General features: G+C 41.4%; 1 protein-coding gene across 4 annotated transcripts in view; it reads left to right on the plus strand.

Annotated features, from left to right (window-relative positions):
• The window catches only part of MROH1 (maestro heat like repeat family member 1), a 175,589-nt gene that overhangs the window by 106,657 nt on the left and 50,714 nt on the right, over positions 1–18,218 (plus strand). For 3 of the 4 annotated variants that reach the window (XM_074262772.1, XM_074262789.1, XM_074262799.1), the window contains 10 exons: positions 945–1,091; positions 1,337–1,363; positions 2,930–3,052; positions 3,687–3,766; positions 4,300–4,408; positions 4,672–4,767; positions 6,136–6,240; positions 7,853–7,988; positions 8,886–8,998; positions 16,001–16,153. In XM_074262772.1, the coding sequence (XP_074118873.1) occupies positions 945–1,091; positions 1,337–1,363; positions 2,930–3,052; positions 3,687–3,766; positions 4,300–4,408; positions 4,672–4,767; positions 6,136–6,240; positions 7,853–7,988; positions 8,886–8,998; positions 16,001–16,153 (1,089 nt within the window). The remainder of the gene's footprint in view (positions 1–944; positions 1,092–1,336; positions 1,364–2,929; positions 3,053–3,686; positions 3,767–4,299; positions 4,409–4,671; positions 4,768–6,135; positions 6,241–7,852; positions 7,989–8,885; positions 8,999–16,000; positions 16,154–18,218) is intronic. The other variant, XM_074262781.1, reaches the window with a different exon arrangement.

The raw sequence follows: 18,218 nt of genomic DNA on the forward strand, positions 1-18,218 counted from the left end.
CACTGACAAGGAAGGGACTAATTTCTCAGGTGAAACTCTTCCCCCCTCCCCCCCCCCCCTTTGATTAAGCTACATACTCCCTGTCTCAGAGCTCAAAGGAACCTTAATGATCATCTAGTTCAGGAGTTCTTACCTGAGATCTGTGACCTTGTTTTTAAAAATATTTTGACAACTATATTTCAATGTAACTAGTTTCCTTTGTGTTCCAGTGTATTTTATGCATTTAAAAACATGATTCTGAGAAGGGCTCCATAGGTTTCACCAGACTGATTACCAAAGGTGTCCATAATAGAGAAGAAAAGTCAAGAACTCCTGGTCTAATTCAATCCACTTAATTTCAGAGATGAAAACACAGGATCAGAGAAGGGAAACTGGATTTCTTAATATTAGAACTAGTGAATATAGGGCTAAATAATCCCAGGTTCCTGAATTTTAATCTAGTTCTTTTCCCACCACCCCACACTGCTTCTGAGATGATGATCTACTGTCTTCCTTTGCCCACAGCTATGATGTAGGTTTTTGTGTGTGTGTTTGTTTGTTTGTTTGTTTGCTTTTTATGTTTTTGCTATGCCTCTTCATTACAGCCTTTTATTTTATAGAGGCAGATCCTTTTTGCAACCTCCTATCTTCTTCCTTATGTTTCCTTAGGCCTGTATGCTTTACTAATATTTTCCAGACTTTAGCACTTGGACAAAGACTACCTGTCCATCAATGCTTGGATAGAATGCAGTTTCTCCTAAAAAGGAATTCACTTTCTACTATCCCAGTAACATTTGAATAGATTGAATATTCACTGGGCTACTTGAAAGTGACTCTTCTCACCTTCCCTTTTTTCCATCTTTTCCTTCTTTGTGAGGGAGGGAGATTATGGGAATTGGAGGCAATACTGGGAATATAGAACAGCAAGTATCTTTTGAGTGTTGATCCCTCCTCTATCCTGTCAGGACCGCAGTGATACTGAAGTGGACAAAGTCAAAAGCACATTAATCCTGTGCTATGGACAAGTGGCAATGCATGCCCCCCAAGAGCTGGTGCTGGCTAGGATTGAATCTGACATACTCAGGAATGTCTTCCAGTACTTCAACACCAAGGTGGGGAACCTGGACAACTTTTTCCCATGGTATAAGGGCTTGGAAGGTGGTAGGAGGGTGCCAAGCTTAGAAGGTGGCTCTTGTCAAGAACTGGCTCTTCATGGAGCCCTGGCTAATATGGGATTGGGCCAGGCAAAGTTTAGTAGGGCAGGGGATGCACATGATGAGACCACTAGGCAATTAAGTGTTTAATCATGCTACAGTTGCTCATTTTAATTTTTTGTTTTACTTTTTTTGTTGTTCAGGTTCTGGGAATAAAGGTAGAAACTAAGGTACAGTGTTGAGGAATTAAAGTTGAACTCTGTTCTTCCTTTGCTATTTCTGTGTTTTCCTATATACTTGGTAATGAGCATCAGGAATGAAGGTTCTAGGAAAGAGCTTCCTGGGTTCTGCTGCCTTAGGGCCCTGTGTTCAGAAGGAGGAAACTGAATATTTGAGGAAATTCTTTCCACTTTCCCTTCCCTCCCTTCTTTACCCTATCTTTCTGGGGCTGGGGCTGGGGCTGGGGCTGGGGCTGGGGCTGGGGCTGGGGCTGGGGCTAGGGTTGGGACTGGGGCCTATAGATTATGACCTTTTGCCCTATAAATATTCTTGCCTCCCTTTATCTCTGAGCTTCAGTGGTACATGTGAAGTCTGCCCTGTGGGCCAGAGTTCTGTAAAATGATTGGAGATCCCTTTCTTTGGGGCATTTAGGCCATTCTCTTTAAAAATAGACCAACCCTTCTGGTTCCCGAACCTTTGCTTCCTTATTCCTGGGGGGATGGCTTAGTGGTTAGAGCATACCTAATGTATGTAATTAGACAATGACTATTGGGGGAGAGAGATGGTGAAGGTAGAAACATAAATAGGGATTAATGTCTCTCTTTACTCATTTCATAGATAACCTAGAATATCAGAACTAGAAGAAATCTTAGAAATCCCTCTTTATTGTTAGACAGAGATTCTGTAATTCATAGTATTGCCACTCCTCTTTTACAAAGAAAACCACTTGTTGAATAGCCTTTTTTTGGTGTTGGTTGAAACTTCTTTGTCCTACCGAGTAATCCCCATGTGATGGGTAGATTCCTATCAGTCAAGATTTTTTGGGGACTAGGGAAGGACAAGTATTGGATCCATTCTATCTTGAGGATTTTTTCTAAACATGGCCTTCTTGGTAATAGACACCTAATGCTTTAAGCAGGAATTAACATCTTTGCAAAAAGGTTTAAGTGGTAACAATAATATCACAGGCAAAGGTTATTTATTTCACTGGGGCTCAGGAAGCATTCCCCAACTTAGAACAAAACTGAACCTCATAAAGTGGAATGGCCCTTGAATTTGGGGATATTGAGTCATATCAAAGTTGAATATCTTGAGATTTAGTGAATTGTTCTTTTGGACCCTGTTTGGAGCAGATTCAGGCCTTCAAGATAACTAGTTAAAAGTACAAGAGGAAGGAGAAGGCAATTTCCTTTAAGGCCCCTTTCTTAAGGAAGTATAAGATATTTTTGCCTTTAGAGAGGAAAAGGCCATAATTCTGCCCCATGGTAGAAGTGATCAGAATTGAATGATGGAGGCCATTTATGCTAGGTTTTAAACTTCAGCCTTATTTATTTGGGAATGTTGTTCTCCATTGCAGGAAGTTGAGGAATACTCCCAGTCTTGGAGACCTCAAGTATTCTGACTTTAGACCCAGGATATTTAAAAAGAATTTTTAAAAAAGCTTAGGCCTCCTGTCCTTAGATTCCTTTGTCCCACTTGATTTAGGCTTGTGTGATTGCCAGTTTTGCTCTGGCAAGCCTGCTGGCTGTTCCTTAGTGCCCATTTCCAACCTTTTCTCCTGGGATGTTTGTCATCAGGACCTAACACTGAAGCTGTGCCTCATTCGGAGCATCTGCATGATCAGCCAGGCCATCTGTAAGAGTGTTCAGTCTTCTTCCTTCGTATTCTCTCAGAAAGCAGAACTGGTGGCTCAGATGATGGTGAGACAAAACCAAGCTGAAACTATCTTTCAACTTAAGATTGAATGGGTTTTTCATAGGAGTTTTGGGAAGCCCAAGTTCCAAGATAGTTGGAGGCTGGCTATGGACATTGTTAGGAATTATGTTGCAGTAAGACAGGAGAGGACCTTTCACTGGTTTGTGGAGGGCCTGTGTGGGAGCCAACATAATATATTGGGAGGTATGCTTGGGATTCATTGGAAGGGACTGTGAATTTAGATAGGTGGCTTTAGGCATTGGAAGGAAAGAGTTGAAATGTACATAGAGTAGGGAACATTAGAGATCTACCACAACAAATTTGTCTCTGAAGAAGAGAAAGATGTCTTCTCAAAACCAGCTTCTTAAACTGGTTTATGACCTCTTTATGGGATCTCATAACTGAATGAGGGAGTAATGAAATTGTGATTTATTATCAATAAATGTTTAATTTGCATACCTATTTTATATACCTATGTTCCTGGGTTTGTGTAAATATTTCTTGGGTGAAAAGGGGTTGTTAGTGAAAAAAGTTTAAGAAGCCCTCTTCTAAAGAAGGTGAGCAGTAAGTGGTTAGCAAAACAGGAGGAGAAACCCTAAGACAAATCCTGAGAGGCAGTTTTGGATTGCTTTACTTTAGGAATTTATCAGAGCAGAGCCAATGGACTTTCTGAAGACAGCAATACGAAAGAGAGCCATGATTGCCTGCACTTACCTATCGTATCCTTTCTCTTCCCTTGGGAAAATGCCTAAATTGTCTGGTAGGTGCTCAGTGAGCTGGGGGAGAACATCTGTTGAGATTGAGGTGATGTTATCAGGCAGCTGCAGTATTCTCTATTGACCTTCAAAGGACACATCCATTTTCTGTGGCCACAGCCCTTTCTTAGCTAGGTGGAATCACCTTTACTGAAAAGTTCTTACTCTTGCCATAAGGGTATCTTTTTATTTTTTGTCTCCCTTTGCTTTCCTTTCCTGCACTTGAATTCCAACAGAATCAACAGAAACAGAACAACCTGACAATGTCCAGAGCTCCCCTTTCAGATAGAGCAGATGAATTTAAACTGGATTCATGACTATTTCCAATATACTTGGTCTGAAACAAGTAGACCTTGTTGTATAACTGCCTGTGCACATCAGAGCCCCTGAGTGCCCTATAAAAATGTTCCTAGCTGTCCCAGTCTTTAGAAGCTCTATAATAGAATGGAGATAAGATTTCAGATACTCAAGGTTGGCTTCCTTGACCAACTTTCAAGAACATTGGAGCCTCCACTAGAAGAACTGGACAAAGCTGAGTTGGTCCACAGTTGCCTACATAGTGTATTGGCCCTTCCTTCAGATGCTGGGATAACCTCCTGCCAGAAGGTGTGATTGATAGGGGTACTGAGCAGAGCTAACCAGGGAGCTTCACTTAGGGTGAGGGGCAGGAAGTGGCTGGAATTGTCTTCCTTCAGTATTTATTCCCAGGTTAGTGGGGTATATACTCTGTCTAGTCCCTGGAAAGCTACTGTTGTGGACTGAAATTTGACTCCTGTATTGAGTCTGTTCCTCTTTTCTTCCTTTCAAGCCTCTTTGGAAGGAAATGGGGACTTTTTAAACCAATGGAAGTGTTCCTTTTCTTTATCTAGACTCTGTTCTTTGATACTATGACTGCGCTCAAGGATTTGCTGACAAGCCTTCTACTTCGAAACTTAACTCCCCAAGGCCTGCAGAACATGTTTGAGGTATGGTGGTGAGCTCCACAAAAAACAGAGAGTCTAGCCAGGCCTTATTAGTCCATCCTCATAGCTTCAGGGAGTCCAACCACATCTGGTCCCCGGTTCTTGGGATGTTTTTTTGTTTTTTAGTGTGAGATATGGGACTTTTCTTTCACTTCCTCATTTAGCCAGGAGCTATTCAGGCCAGCTCGATAGACAGTTCCTTTGTTGCTTCCTTCATGGGCCCTATGTTCCTATATTGGAGGGAGCTAGTATTTCCCCCAGATAGTATTTCCCTGAGCCAGCAGACATTCTTAACTAGGACCCTAGGTAGGCTTTGTCTTCATCTAAAAGGCCTACCCTCTTCCAACCCTGGTTCTGGTTTAGGAGCAAAGAAAGGGGAGTACATGATTATAATTTTTCTATGCCTTAGAATCTGAGTTTGAAGAGACCTTTGAGGGCGTGTAGGGCAACCTGTCTCTGAGCAGGAATCTTGCACTAGACTCTTGACAAGGAGTCATTCAGTTTCTGCTTCAGGATCTCCAGTGATGGGAGTACTTCCTGAGGTAGTCCACTCCACTTTTAGACAGTTCTAATTGTTAAGATCTTCCCTTATATCAGAGAGGATCTGCATCTCTGAAATGTCTTGTAACTCCTAATTTTACCCTCTCAGGCCAAGTAAAACAAGCCTTTATACATATGTTCTTCTGCAAAACAGTCGTTCCGACACTGCTCTCATGTCATGTTTAAGTCTCAGCCTCTTCAGATTAATTATTACCTTCTTGTTACCTAATACTTCATGAGATAGTTTTTTTGGATGGGGGAACTATACATTTTGGAAATAAAAAATCCCTCCTACTAGTCTTTTCTTGAAGTGATTGTATTTCTATTAACAACTGAGTTACTAAATCTGTTGTCTCTAGTCTGACTGAGCCGAAGCGGGCACATAGGGAGCCTAGTAGCTGCCTCTCATATATCCCAGGATGACTTTGGTTTGGTGAGCTCCCTCATGGGGTCGCTTGTCAAAGTGTGGAATCAATTAAATATGTTTTGGCTGGCAGAAAGGAGGAGCCCTAAGAAAATCAGTATCTGACCTTGGAATTTTATAGCACCTACTTATTTAAAGGGCTGGCCAGTATGGGATAGCCATATAGCATAGCCATATGGGATAGCCAGGGATGGCTGTTGTACTGCTGCTTGACTCCCTGCTTCCACCCACACTTCTCTGAAAATGGAGTTTTGCTGCTGGCGGAGAAGCTGGTACTCGAAGGGAGAGCTGCTCAGCTGTCTTCCTGTGACTGATGGGCAGAAGCTGGGGCATCTGACTCCGAAGTTGTGTCTGTCTCCATCCTAGCTGGCTCTGGTGTGGTAAAGGTCTCTTCCTCCTCATCCTAGCATTTGACCCCATGGATCAAATCTCCCAAAGGACATGAGCGGGAACGTGCTCTTGGATTGAGTGCCTATTTGTTGCGCTTCTTCTTGGAACATTTGAATGTAATTGTAAGTATGTCTGCATGCCCCCAGATTCCCTCATGGCACCACTCCCTCTTTTGCCTCCAGATGTGTTGACTGTCTTTTCCCTTGCCAGAGTTGGACGGAACCTTTAGGGTCTTCTGGTCCAGATCCCTGATGAGTGGTTGTCAACCTGTGCTTAAAAACCTCTAATAATGGAGAACTTAGTACTTCCTGAAGCAGTCCGTTCCACTTTTGCAAATCTCTGATTGATAAGCTGTTTCCCCTTTAGTCTGCCCTTCCTATCTTTTCTCTGGTTACCTGAGTTCCCTTAAGGCTTACTTTTCTGTGTCCCCTCTAATTTACCTTCACCCTGTTTTGTATATCCTGACACATTGGGTTCCTTGGTCTTCCTCTTCATCTTTTTCTCCTTCCTGGCTTTCTGTTGAATCTTCAAGTAAACTTTATGTCTAATTGGGGATTGAGGGTAAGGAATCATCCCTGTTACATCTTTCAGGAGAAGAGATATTTTACTAACATTTTTACTGATTGCTTACCATTTGTGAAGTACTATGGGGAATGCAAAAATGTAATGTGACAATCCCTGCCCCAGTAAGCTTATAGTATCCTGGGAGTGATGGAACTAGTTATTAATTATAATATAAGGTATCATAAAAGACATGAAGTTCTCTGGGGATTTAGGGGTGGTGGTAGGAGAGAAGTCACTTCCAGCTGGAAGGATCTAGGAAAATGTCCTGGAGGAGAATAATGTTTAAGCTGGGCCGTAAAGAATGAGTAGGGAATTTGATGATTTAAATTTGTGAGAGAAGTAGCAAAGTTAGTAAAGGCATCAAGATAAGAATAAAACATTTGTATTTGAGTCATAGCTTGTAGTCTATCTAGTTTGGCTAGAGCAGAGAGTCATAGATAAGGTACTGCTCCCTGGGCAGGAGTAAGGCTGGGCAGGAGTGGGGCACCCCAGTGCTTGAACTAACCTGATTGTAGTTGATTCTGGAAGGAGTTGATAGGCATCATTAAAGATTGATAAATAGGTTGGTGACTGATCAGACATGCATTAAGATGCATTAATCTGATGGACTGTGCAGGTTGGGTTAGGACACAGAGAAATCAGTCAAGAGGCTCTTACATTACCCAGTAAGAAATGATAAACACTTGGCCTGGAGTGGTAACGTGGGAATGGTGGGAAGGGAAACCTTTATAGTGACATCATGAGAACAAAGGTGAAATGTAAGTAAATGTGAATCATGTAAACACACCTTAACCTGGCCCTGCATGTTTATGGATGTTTTAAGATGCAGCCCCTGGCATGCAGTGAATGATTGCTGGGATGACTAAAGGTGTGGCACTCTGGTTAACCCAGAGCTTGACATTCTTCTGGAACTTGGCTCGCCTTTCCTGAATTTCTGCGCCTTATGAGGCACCCTATAGTGCTTAATTGCATTGGTCCTTTAGGTGAAAATCCTGGAGTGGTGATAGTTATTCTGAGTGGGGTCAGCAGCCCCATGCCACTTACCACAGCTCTGAGGCAGGGCTGCAGTAGAGCTCTACCTGACTTGGTTTCCCTAGGGAAAGGAGTAAATGTTGCCCATGAGGCTCCAAACTTCTTTTCAAATCCATTCTGGTTACCTCCTCTCCCCAGGCAATTGTACCATTCCATAACTTGGGGCTCCTTATTGGGATCTTCTCTCCGAGGTGTGCAGACTCACTGCCTTCTCTCCGACATGATGCCTTGGATTGTGTTTACTCCTTACTCTACATACAGTTATTCTATGAGGGTAAGAACCATTGGGTGAGGAGGGCAGGTGGGGAGGGGGCTAGAAAAAAGGAATGATCATACAAGTCTGCCTAATGAGCCAACTTTGGTTTCTAATCTTGACTCTGATTAGTTGGAGGATCAAGGGTAAATCAGCTCTCCTCTTGGGTCTCAGGTCTCATTTTTATAATGAGTAGGTATAGCCTGTGTAAAGTAAACATTTGGGGGATTTTAAAGCTAAATCTGTTTTGGCTAAAGATCCATAAAGTAGGAAGGAGCAGCTAAATTTGGAATTGCATGTGTTTTTTAGTGTGAGTGAAAATTTTATTGTTCTGTTATTGTTTAACCATTTTCAGTCCTGTTTGGGGTTTTCTTGGCAAAGATATTGGAGTGGTTTTGCCATTTCCTTCTCCAGTTCATTTTACAGATGAGGAAACTGAGGCAAACAAGGTCACCCAGATAGGAAGTGTCTTAGGTTGGATTTGAACTCAGGTCTTCCTAACTCAAGGTGCTCTATCATATCCACTGTGCCACCTCGCTGCTCTTGAGTGAAAGTTTTTTCCAAAGCTAAGTGAGAATGCCCCATAGGTGGTAAAGTAGTTATGTGTGGCTGGCTTTCAGGCATTGCATTTGTTACTTATTCCTCTCCCCCCCCCCCCCCGCCCCAAATGGATTAGTCTTGGTGTGTTCCCTATCTAGTGCTTATAGAAATAGGAAAAGAAATGGCTCTGTGAAGTGCCATGGAGCCTGGAGGAGCCCATCTGGGCCCAGCTAAACATTTAGCTTAACTTTCTGGAAGGGTTGTCACCAGGAGAGGGCACTCTGATTCCAAGAATTAGAACTTCCTAAACTGGGGCTGTGTTGGACTGGAACAATACTTTACTTAGACTATGCTGATAAACTTTCTTTTCCCCTACAGGTTTTGCCCAAGACTACCAGGATGAAGTAGCAGAGAAGCTTTTATCTCTCAAGGATAACCTAACTAATCCTGATGTCAGTATTCTCTTCCATACCTGCTACAGCATTGCCCAGGTAATAGCCACTAGAACCCTAGCCCTGGAATCCTACTTCAGTGGGACAGTGGCAGGTGAAGTCTCCACAGCCAGCCTGTGAACAGCTTCAGTAAGGAGTGATACTTACTTAGATCTCTGCTGTAAGAATATGAGAATCCTTAGAATCAGTCAGGTGTCAAGGAATTCAGTTAATTGTGGAAAAGACAGGGGTAGGAGTGAGAGGGTTGGTGGACTGGAGGGGAAGGAGGGAGAGAGGGAGGGAGGGAAGGAAGGACCTGCTTTCAGCAATTCTTCAGACTATCAGACTAGCAGATGTGGATCACATAGGGCAGGTACAAATCCGCTCTCCATAGAGGAGTTAGCTGGGAAATTCAGGCCAAAATGGAAAAGTTCCTCTTCTTTTTTTTTTTCCTCAGTAGAATTTTAAATACATGTACAGATAGTTTTCAGCATTTATTTTTGTAAGATTTTATGTTCCAAATTTTTTATCCCTCTCTCCCTTACCTTCCCCCTTCCCCAAGATAGCAAGAAATCTGATACAAGTTATACTTAAATATATTTCTCTGTTTGTCATGTTATGCAAGAAAAATCAGACTAAAAGGGAAAAAACCATGAGAAAGAAAAAGCAAATAAACAGCCACCAAAAAAAGCAAAGATACTATGCTTTGATTCATATTCAGTTTCCATAGTTTTCTCTCTGGATGCAGATGGTATTTTCCATCCCAGGTCTATTATAATTTTCTTGGATCCCAAGTCTATTACAATTGTCAGCATTGCTGAGAAGAATTAAATCTATTAAAGTTAATCATCACATAATCTTACTGTTACTATATACAATGTTCTCTTGGTTCTGCTCACTTTACTCAGCATCAGTTTATATAAGTCTTTCCAGGCTTTTCTGAAATTAGCCTGCTCATCATTTCTTACAAAACAATAATATTCCATTATTTTCAAATACTGTTTCAACCATTCCCCAGTTGATGGGCATCCACTCATGTTTCCAGTTCCTTACCATTACAAAAAAGGCTGCTACAAATATTTTTTTTATCCATGTGTGTCCTTTTCCCTTTTTTAATGATCTCTTTGGGATAGAGACACTGCTGAATCACAGTTTGATAGCCCTTTGGACATAATTCCAAATTGGATCCATTCACAATTCCACCAACAATGTATGTATCCCAGTTTTCCCTCATCCCCTCCAATATTCATCATTAGTTTTTCCTGTCATCTTAGACAATCTAATAATCCCTCTTCTTAATCAGAACCCTTTATAGGCTTTGTCTATAGTGGCCACAGATGAGATACGAAGACCTGAGTCCACTTTTAAGACCATACAATCTCTATCCCCTGAATAATGATGCTTCTACCCCCTTAATGGAAACCTTAGGACAATATTTGTTGGCTCTTAGCTTCAGTTTCACCAGCAAGGAAGTTTGAGCTACATAGAAATTTATGAAGTGATCCAGGGCTCCTGTACTTGCAAATTATGACCCCTTACTGTTCTCTTTGGAGAAGCCAGCTGGTAAGGGTTACTTAACAGCCAGTGGGTAGGGACTTTTGTCAAGACACTTGACCCTTCTATTGGGGTTAGAAGGAACATGTGACCCTATACCTATTAGTCTCTGGAAGGTCAGCTTAGGCTAAGATTACAGACATGGTCCAGCTTAGGAATCTTTTGGCACCATCTGGCTTTTCTGAGTGAACTCCCAGGAGGCTCCAGTTGTGGGGTATTGCTGCAGTCTAGTGACCTACCAGGCGTGGTTTGCTCTGGTATGGTCCTTTTCAGAGAGAGGAGATCAGACTGCATGGTTAAGAATGTCTGGTTAATAGCATTCTTAGCTACAGCTGGCACCTGCAAATGCTGGAGCTGCTAGGAAGCCAGGAATTGAACCAAAGACTCAGTGGGGAAGAGCAGAGAAGCCCTGTTATACCCCATGTTTGGGCCCCAAGAGAGTTATTTTGTTGTTGCCTCCCCCCACCCCTGCTTCTGTGTATCATCTAACACCCTTTATGGATTCAGATTTAGCAAACTAAACAATTTGATTTAGCTGAATGTTGTGGGCAGAAATGAGAGGGAAATTGCAGACACCCAAGGAAGGCACTACCCTACTATTCAGTTATTATGTTAGCTTTTCTCCTGCTCTGCAGACCAGCTATACAGATGAGGATCTCTCTCATAGCCTGAGCCATGATCTTAATCTCTGAGAGCCTGGTATGGGCCCTAAGAAATGTCATATTCATTATTTATCAAGAATCTACCCTGTGCTAGACAATGGATATGAAAAGATGAAGACTCACATGAATCTTGACCTCAAGGAACTCATAAGGAAGTAGGAGAATGACAAATAGAATCCTGTAACACAAGTTACTGTGTGATAATTGTGGGAGACATTTCTTTTCCCTTGAGGCAATTGGGTTTAAGTGACTTGCCCAGGGTCACACAGCCAGGAAATGTTATGTGTCTGAGGCCAGATTAGAACTCGGGTCCTCCTGACTTCAGGGCTGGTGCTCTATCCACTACGCCACCTAACTGCCCCAGTTGTGGGAGAAATTTGACAGAGAATAGAGATTGAGAATGAGGCTCATTTTCAGGTAGGAAATCATGAAAGATCTGATGGAAAAGATGGGGTCTTGTCTGGTTCTTGAAGAGAAAGATTTTAGTACCTAAATATGCAGAAGCCATCCTTGTTTGGCAGGATTAAGTCAGGTAGTCTGTTTGGTCTAGAAAATAGATGTGAACAGAAATAATGTGCAATAATGCTGGAAGAGAGGTGGGAGCCAGTTACTAAGATATAGAGCTTGTCTTTTATTCTTTGGAAACTGGTGACACTAAAGTCACTGGAGTTATGGGAAGAAATGTGTCCATTTCCTAAGTTGGGTTTTTTTCTGCGTGTGGTCTCATCAGTCTAATGAATTCCCTCAGGGCTACTAGAACTAGGAGCACTCAGTTGATCTCTTCTGAGCTAAATGGGAAAGAAAGGATTCGGCACCTCCTGAGAGGGGATCTTGCGCTGCTGTGACTGGTGATTTACCATTGGACATATGACCTCTGATGAAGAGGATGGGCATAGTGCCCAGGCAACAATGTTGCTGGGAGCTGGGAACACAGATTTCTTTGGACACTTTATCCTGTTCTATCCCCTGCCATAAGCTTGGAACAAGATGGCTCCTCACTTTATTGGGAAAAGAGGTTCTGGAATTTCTCCTTAATGTATACTTTGAGATTTGATTTTCTCCCAGACTTTGGCCTAGATGAAATGTTTTAATAGTTTCTAAAACCTGGAAGAAAGATCTGTGCTGGAAAAACTGACAGCCCACGCCTTCCATCATTCTAGCTAGCCTCAGAGGTACCTTTGGTGGCAGATAAAAAGAGATGGCCCATATTTCTCCTCTCCAAATGCCCATAATTATAGCATCTCCTCTTGTTAATGGATGTTGTTGCCTTTTGGTCTTTCTTTCTGATCATCTTTCTAAAAGCCCTGATCAGAAGCTATACATCTAGTCATTAAATGACAGGCTTCATACCAGCTACATTGTCTATGATGGCCAGACTGTAGACAAAACGTTTGCCTTGAGCTGGGCCAGATGAATAGAAATGCCGTATCTTCCCCATTTCATTCTGAATCTCATGTTACTTGGTACAATTTGATGAACTAAAAGAAAGAAAACTGTTGCTTGGTGTGCAGGACCTAGTAATCAAATACAATTTAACACATACCTTGCAACTGTCCCCTCTTCATTCCACCCCACTCCCTGCTTTTTACCTCTTGCTCAGGTAACAGTAATCAAGTGAATGTTACTATTGCTACTAGAGAGGACAAGACTATCTACTGTGCTGTGGCTCTCCTGAGAATTCCTATGACTGCCTAGACCAGGGCTTCTTAACCTCTTTTCTGTCATGGACCTTTGGCAGTCAGGTAAAGCCTATGGATCTTATCTCAGAATGCTGTTTTTTAAATGTATAAAATAAAATACATAGGATTTCCACTAAATTGAAAGTTATAAAAATGCCTTTAATAAACTGTACCCAGGTTTAGAAACTTTGGCTTAGACCAAAATTCCCTTTCTTGGCCACTATACTCAAATGTATGTTGTATTTCCCCAGTAAACCATATAATAGACCTTACTAACTATTTGTTGATTGAGTGATTGAAGACTGTGTTCTTGATAGATGATAAAAACCCATATCAGGGGATGAATGACGTGAGTGAGAAAGAAAGAAATGAGGTATCCACATAAGGAACCTTAGTTCCAACAGTTGTTTCCCTCAGAAACAAAATCAATTCCTCCTTAGGTAGTGGAGCCACTATTGGCCAGGCCTGTTTTAGGGAATGAAGAAACAGCTGTTATCCTTAGCACTTTTCATCCTGAAGGGCATGTACATGTAAGAGAAAATAAGGAGAAAGAAACAGGAGCTTTCTTACTCCCCTGGAATAAGAGAGAAGACTTATTGAGAAAGGGTAGATATGATTGCTGTCTTTTGCCATTTGAAGAACTAGCAGTGGGAAAAGGGAACAGTTTCTCCAGTACTAGAAGAAATAAGAATAATAGGTAGAAGTTAGAGAAAGGCAATATTTGACTCAATATGAGGAAAAATTCTAAATGATTATATCATTTCAACAATGGATGAAATTGGCTTCGAAGTTAATGAATTCCTTGCCTTAGGGTTGTTCTATCAGAGAGAGGATACTACAGATGGGCTTAATTGGATAAGGGGTTGGACTAGATAGATGCAGTTGCTCAGCTCCCTTTCTGCTCCAAAACCATATGATTTCCTCTGCCTGGAAGAGGCTTAATCCTTACCTTCCTACCTTCAATTTACCCATATCATTCGCCACTTTCTCTGTTCAATCACTGAATTATTTCAGTATTTAATAAGCGCCTATTATGTGTTCATTTGATTTTTACAAAATTCCTGTGAGATAAGTGCTATTATTATCCCCCATTTTATGGCTGAGGAAACTGAGGCAGACAGAGGTTAAGTGACACAGCTAATAAGTGTTTGAGGCTTCTTGACTCCAACTTCTGTACTCTGTCTACTGAATCACCAACTATCCTAGACCTGTAATGTGTAAGGCCTAGTACTGGATGCTAAAGATAGAAGGATAGTTCCCTAGTCCCAAGGAGTTTATAATTTGTTTTTGTGAATATTTTATACACAACTAGCATTGCTGAATCTGCTCCTCTCCTCTTCCCTACTTATTTCAGGATTGTTTTGTTAAAAAATTACAAAATAAAGAAGGAAAAAAGCAGACCAGAAAAACTACCTATCACATGAGCCATGATGGGCGGCTTATGCTTTAGCCAGATAGTTTATTCATAGTTTACAACTTATCTGTATGGCTTATCTGTATCCACAGTCCCCTAGTAGAACTTTGTGGCGAAAAGAATGGATGTTTTAGTCATTTTTTTTAGCATAATTTCAAGTTTGTCTCTGGAATAATTGGACCATTTCATAGCTCTGTCTCTGGAATAATTGGGCTATTTTATAACTATTGTTCAGTCATTCAGTTATGTACAGTTCTGGTCCTTATGGATTGTACTGTCCATGGGGTTTCCTTGACAAGGACACAGGAGAGGTTTGCTGTTTTTTTGTCTAGTGGATTTAGGTAAACAGGGTATGCCCAGGGTCTTACAACTTGAACTCAGGTCTTCCTGACTCGAGGCCTAGTGCTTTATCCATTGAACCATCTAGCACCCCTGCACTATACTGAATACAAAGTGCCCATCTTTCCCTTTAATATTCACTATTTTCTTGTCTTGTCATTTTTGCCAGTTTGCTGAGTGTGAGAAGAAACTTCATTTGTTTTTATTTTCTATTCTCTTGGTACTGGTGATTTGAAGCAGTCTTTTATATGGTTTTTAATTGTTTACAACGCTTGTCTTAAGAACTGTTTATTCATATCCTTTAACCATTTATCTTTGAGCAAGGGCAAAAAGATTATATTTTACTGGAAATCTTCCCACTTTACTTAGTGCCAAGAAGTCTTTTTTTCTATTCTGAACCTCATAGTACTTTGCAATTGACCCTGCGCTCTCTTGGTTCTCCTCCTCCTTTTCTGACCACTGGATCATCATTTGTGTCTCATCCCTTAAGCATGAGTATCTCCCCAGACTATCCTAGGCCTTCTTTTTCCTTTTGCATCTCTTCTCTCTTGGTGATTTTTATCAATACCCATAAATTCAATTATTTTTCTCTATCTATATTGTACATACTTAACAAATGTTTATTAAATTTAATTTAGTTCTCCATCTCACCAAGGAAGATACAGCATAGGGCTTATATGTGAGTCCTGGGCTGAGCAAGTAAGGACCTATATCTGACATATCATGAGCACTTTGATTCTTAGCACACTGGGTTCCTTACTTGACTTAACATTGCCTGGATCTCAGGTGGAGATTCATACTAAGTGAATCTTAATGTGATCAACAAGAGATCTCTTAGGAACTACCTTCTCCCTACTTCTGAACCACTGTATATTATGAACATTAGCCTTTGTTGGTTCTAATATTTTACTTAAATTGCACTTGAGAGAAAAGTTGGTCTTAATGCAGGAATAAGCTTTACAATTGTTGGATAGAGAGGGGGTTGATCATTACCATTTGTACTTTTTGTCTTTCCTTAGTCCTTTGCCACCTGGGCCACTCAGACATTCAAAGGCAAGAATTCAGATTCCTAATTATTTTCACAACTTAAAGGGCTTCATTCACAGTGTGTAATTTTTTGTTTTGTTTTGTTTTGTTTTTTGTTGTTGTTGTTGTTGTTTTCTGAGGCTGGGGTTAAGTGACTTGCCCAGGGTCACACAGCTAGGAAGTGTCAAGTGTCTGAGACCAGATTTGAACTTGGGTCCTCCTGAATTCAGGGCTGGTGCTCTATCCACTGCGCCCCCTAGCTGCCCCATGTAATTGTTTTTATTCCTTCTCTCCTCCACTGGAACCTAACTAGAGTGTCTTAAGGTTGGGGAATGTATCTGAATCCTTTTCTCCAAGGTTCCCTGCCATCTAACTTTTTTCTCTGCAGATTATTGGAAAGCGCTTACCACCAGATCAGTTTATTTCCCTTCTCCTGACAACATTTGAAGGGCTAAAAGATCCTGATGTGAACTGTGCACGTGCTGCCACAGTCATTATCAACTGCCTGCTGAAGGAAAGGGGAGCTGTATTACTAGAGAAGGTAAAGAACTCTATAGGCATTGAAGGAGCCTTCCATTCCTTTTCCCCCATAGAAGTTGATTTTGGAATTTATGAGTCATTAACCAGAAGCTTTCCTTTGCAGAGGCCTAGTTGTTACCTGTCTCTTAGAAGTGGAGAAGAGAAAAAGTAGTGAGATGAGTGACAATTTAGGCTCATGACCCTGTTCTTACCATATTCCAGGAGAAGGATCTACTCTGAACAACTCAGTGAGCTCTGAAAGAGCATGAGAAGACAAGTTGTTATAGGGCATTTTGTAAATTGGAACCCAGGGGCCCCACCACAAAGTGCCCCTAAACCTCCTGGTGCTGTCTTAAGAGTCTCCATCTACTTCAGTCAATCTAGGCTTTAAGGCAGCTAGCTTACAGCTTGTCTTAGTCACCTTGTCCAGAGGTTTTTTTTTGTTCCCCCCAGAGTGATGCTGTTTTGTCAAGGAAGCTTTCCCAAAGACTCCTGTTTTAGCTATGCAAGGAAATGAGGATTTAAGATCCGAGTCCCCTTTTCCTTAGAAACCAAAAATGTCTTCTCCTCTTACCCCTTTTCTTTGGACATTTTCCTATGTGGCACTGGCTCTGTTTAAGATTGTCCTGCCTGACTCTCCATGCCGCCTTAGGCCCTGAAGGTTTCACTTCAAAGCCAGCTAGCAAGGCCCTAGGGGCAAACTGGATTTGGGGCAGAATCCTGACCTGGAAGGTTTAGCAGGGACAGCAATTCGTGGAGAAGCAAGAGTCATGCCTTCTCTTTCCTTTTTAAACTTTGGATTGAATTTTCTTTTCATTTCCACCCACTGACATTTGGGGGTTGTAATTGGAAACACCAGTTTTCTTCCTTCCTTGGCTTTCCTGTTACTTCTAGACTTGCTGCAGAGATCCAGATCTTTACCTATTAGAATTGGCTGTACCTGGAATTGCTCCAGTCCTGATGACTCACCTTTTAGTCCCATGCAATCCAGACTAGATCCTGAAACAAAAGTGATGTTAATTCTTCCCAAGGGTTTGGGGAAAGGTCCTAGATCATCTAGTGAGGAGGGGCAAGGAGGGATTCATTTGGCAGCATCACCTGAGGGTTGACTAAACTCTGAATTTGCCGTTGTAGCATAGTTTGTTTTCTTTGCCAGAAATTATCTGTTTTCTATTCTGAGGCAAAAGTAGCTGACTTGTGGTAGGGATAGCATGACTTTGGAAATAGTCTGTTGTCATCTTAGTGAAGACCTTAACGATACTAACTGAACAGAACTTGCCTGGTAAGTTTGCTACTTGGTTCTGCATCCTGTCTCCCAATTACCAGGACTGGGATTCTTAAATAAGACAGATAAATGGACTTGAGTGTTTGGGGAAAAAGAGTGGAGATTGAGGTATTGGTTCTGCAGAAGGCTTGGGGAAAAAGTAATGAAGTATTTATAGTCTGTGTAAGGGTCCTGTTCACAGTGAACAGTGCTTAGTCAAGTAAGATATCGATAGGTTCAGTATCCAAGGAACTTTCAGTCAGGGAGATAGATTTGACACAGCTATAATACAAGTTAGGATCTGGTGATGGGTGAAGGAGGGAATATAAGCAAAATGCCACAAGAAAATTCAAAGAATGGAAAAGTCATTTCTGTCCTGGGAGTTCAGGGAAAGCAGCACAGGCATGAAGCATTTGTGCTACTTTTTGAGACAAATTTGTGTTCTCTTTTTGATAAATAATTGAAGGGTATTACAGGCAAGGAATGCCACATGAACAAAAGCAGGAAAGCAGGGGATATGTTCACAGAAAAGCAGCAATCTGACTTGACTAGAACATAGGAAGTTTATAAGTCAAGGCTAAAATTCTCTATGGTTAGAAAGATACTTCCACCTAGTCTGTCTTCTTGTGTTTCCCCCATAGGGCCTAGCACATGATTCAGTTCATGGATATTTATTAAAGCTTAAATGGGCAATCCAAAACTAAGTTATTGAGAAGAGTGTGTGTATGAGATATAAACTTCAAAGGAAACTGGGGAGAGACTCTGTACAGGCTTCTAACTGGGTTTGTCTGAGAACCATATTTGAACAGGAAAGATTTCAGTT

The sequence above is a fragment of the Sminthopsis crassicaudata genome, chromosome 1 (assembly GCF_048593235.1).
Source record: "Sminthopsis crassicaudata isolate SCR6 chromosome 1, ASM4859323v1, whole genome shotgun sequence".
Taxonomy (NCBI): Eukaryota; Metazoa; Chordata; class Mammalia; order Dasyuromorphia; family Dasyuridae; genus Sminthopsis; species Sminthopsis crassicaudata.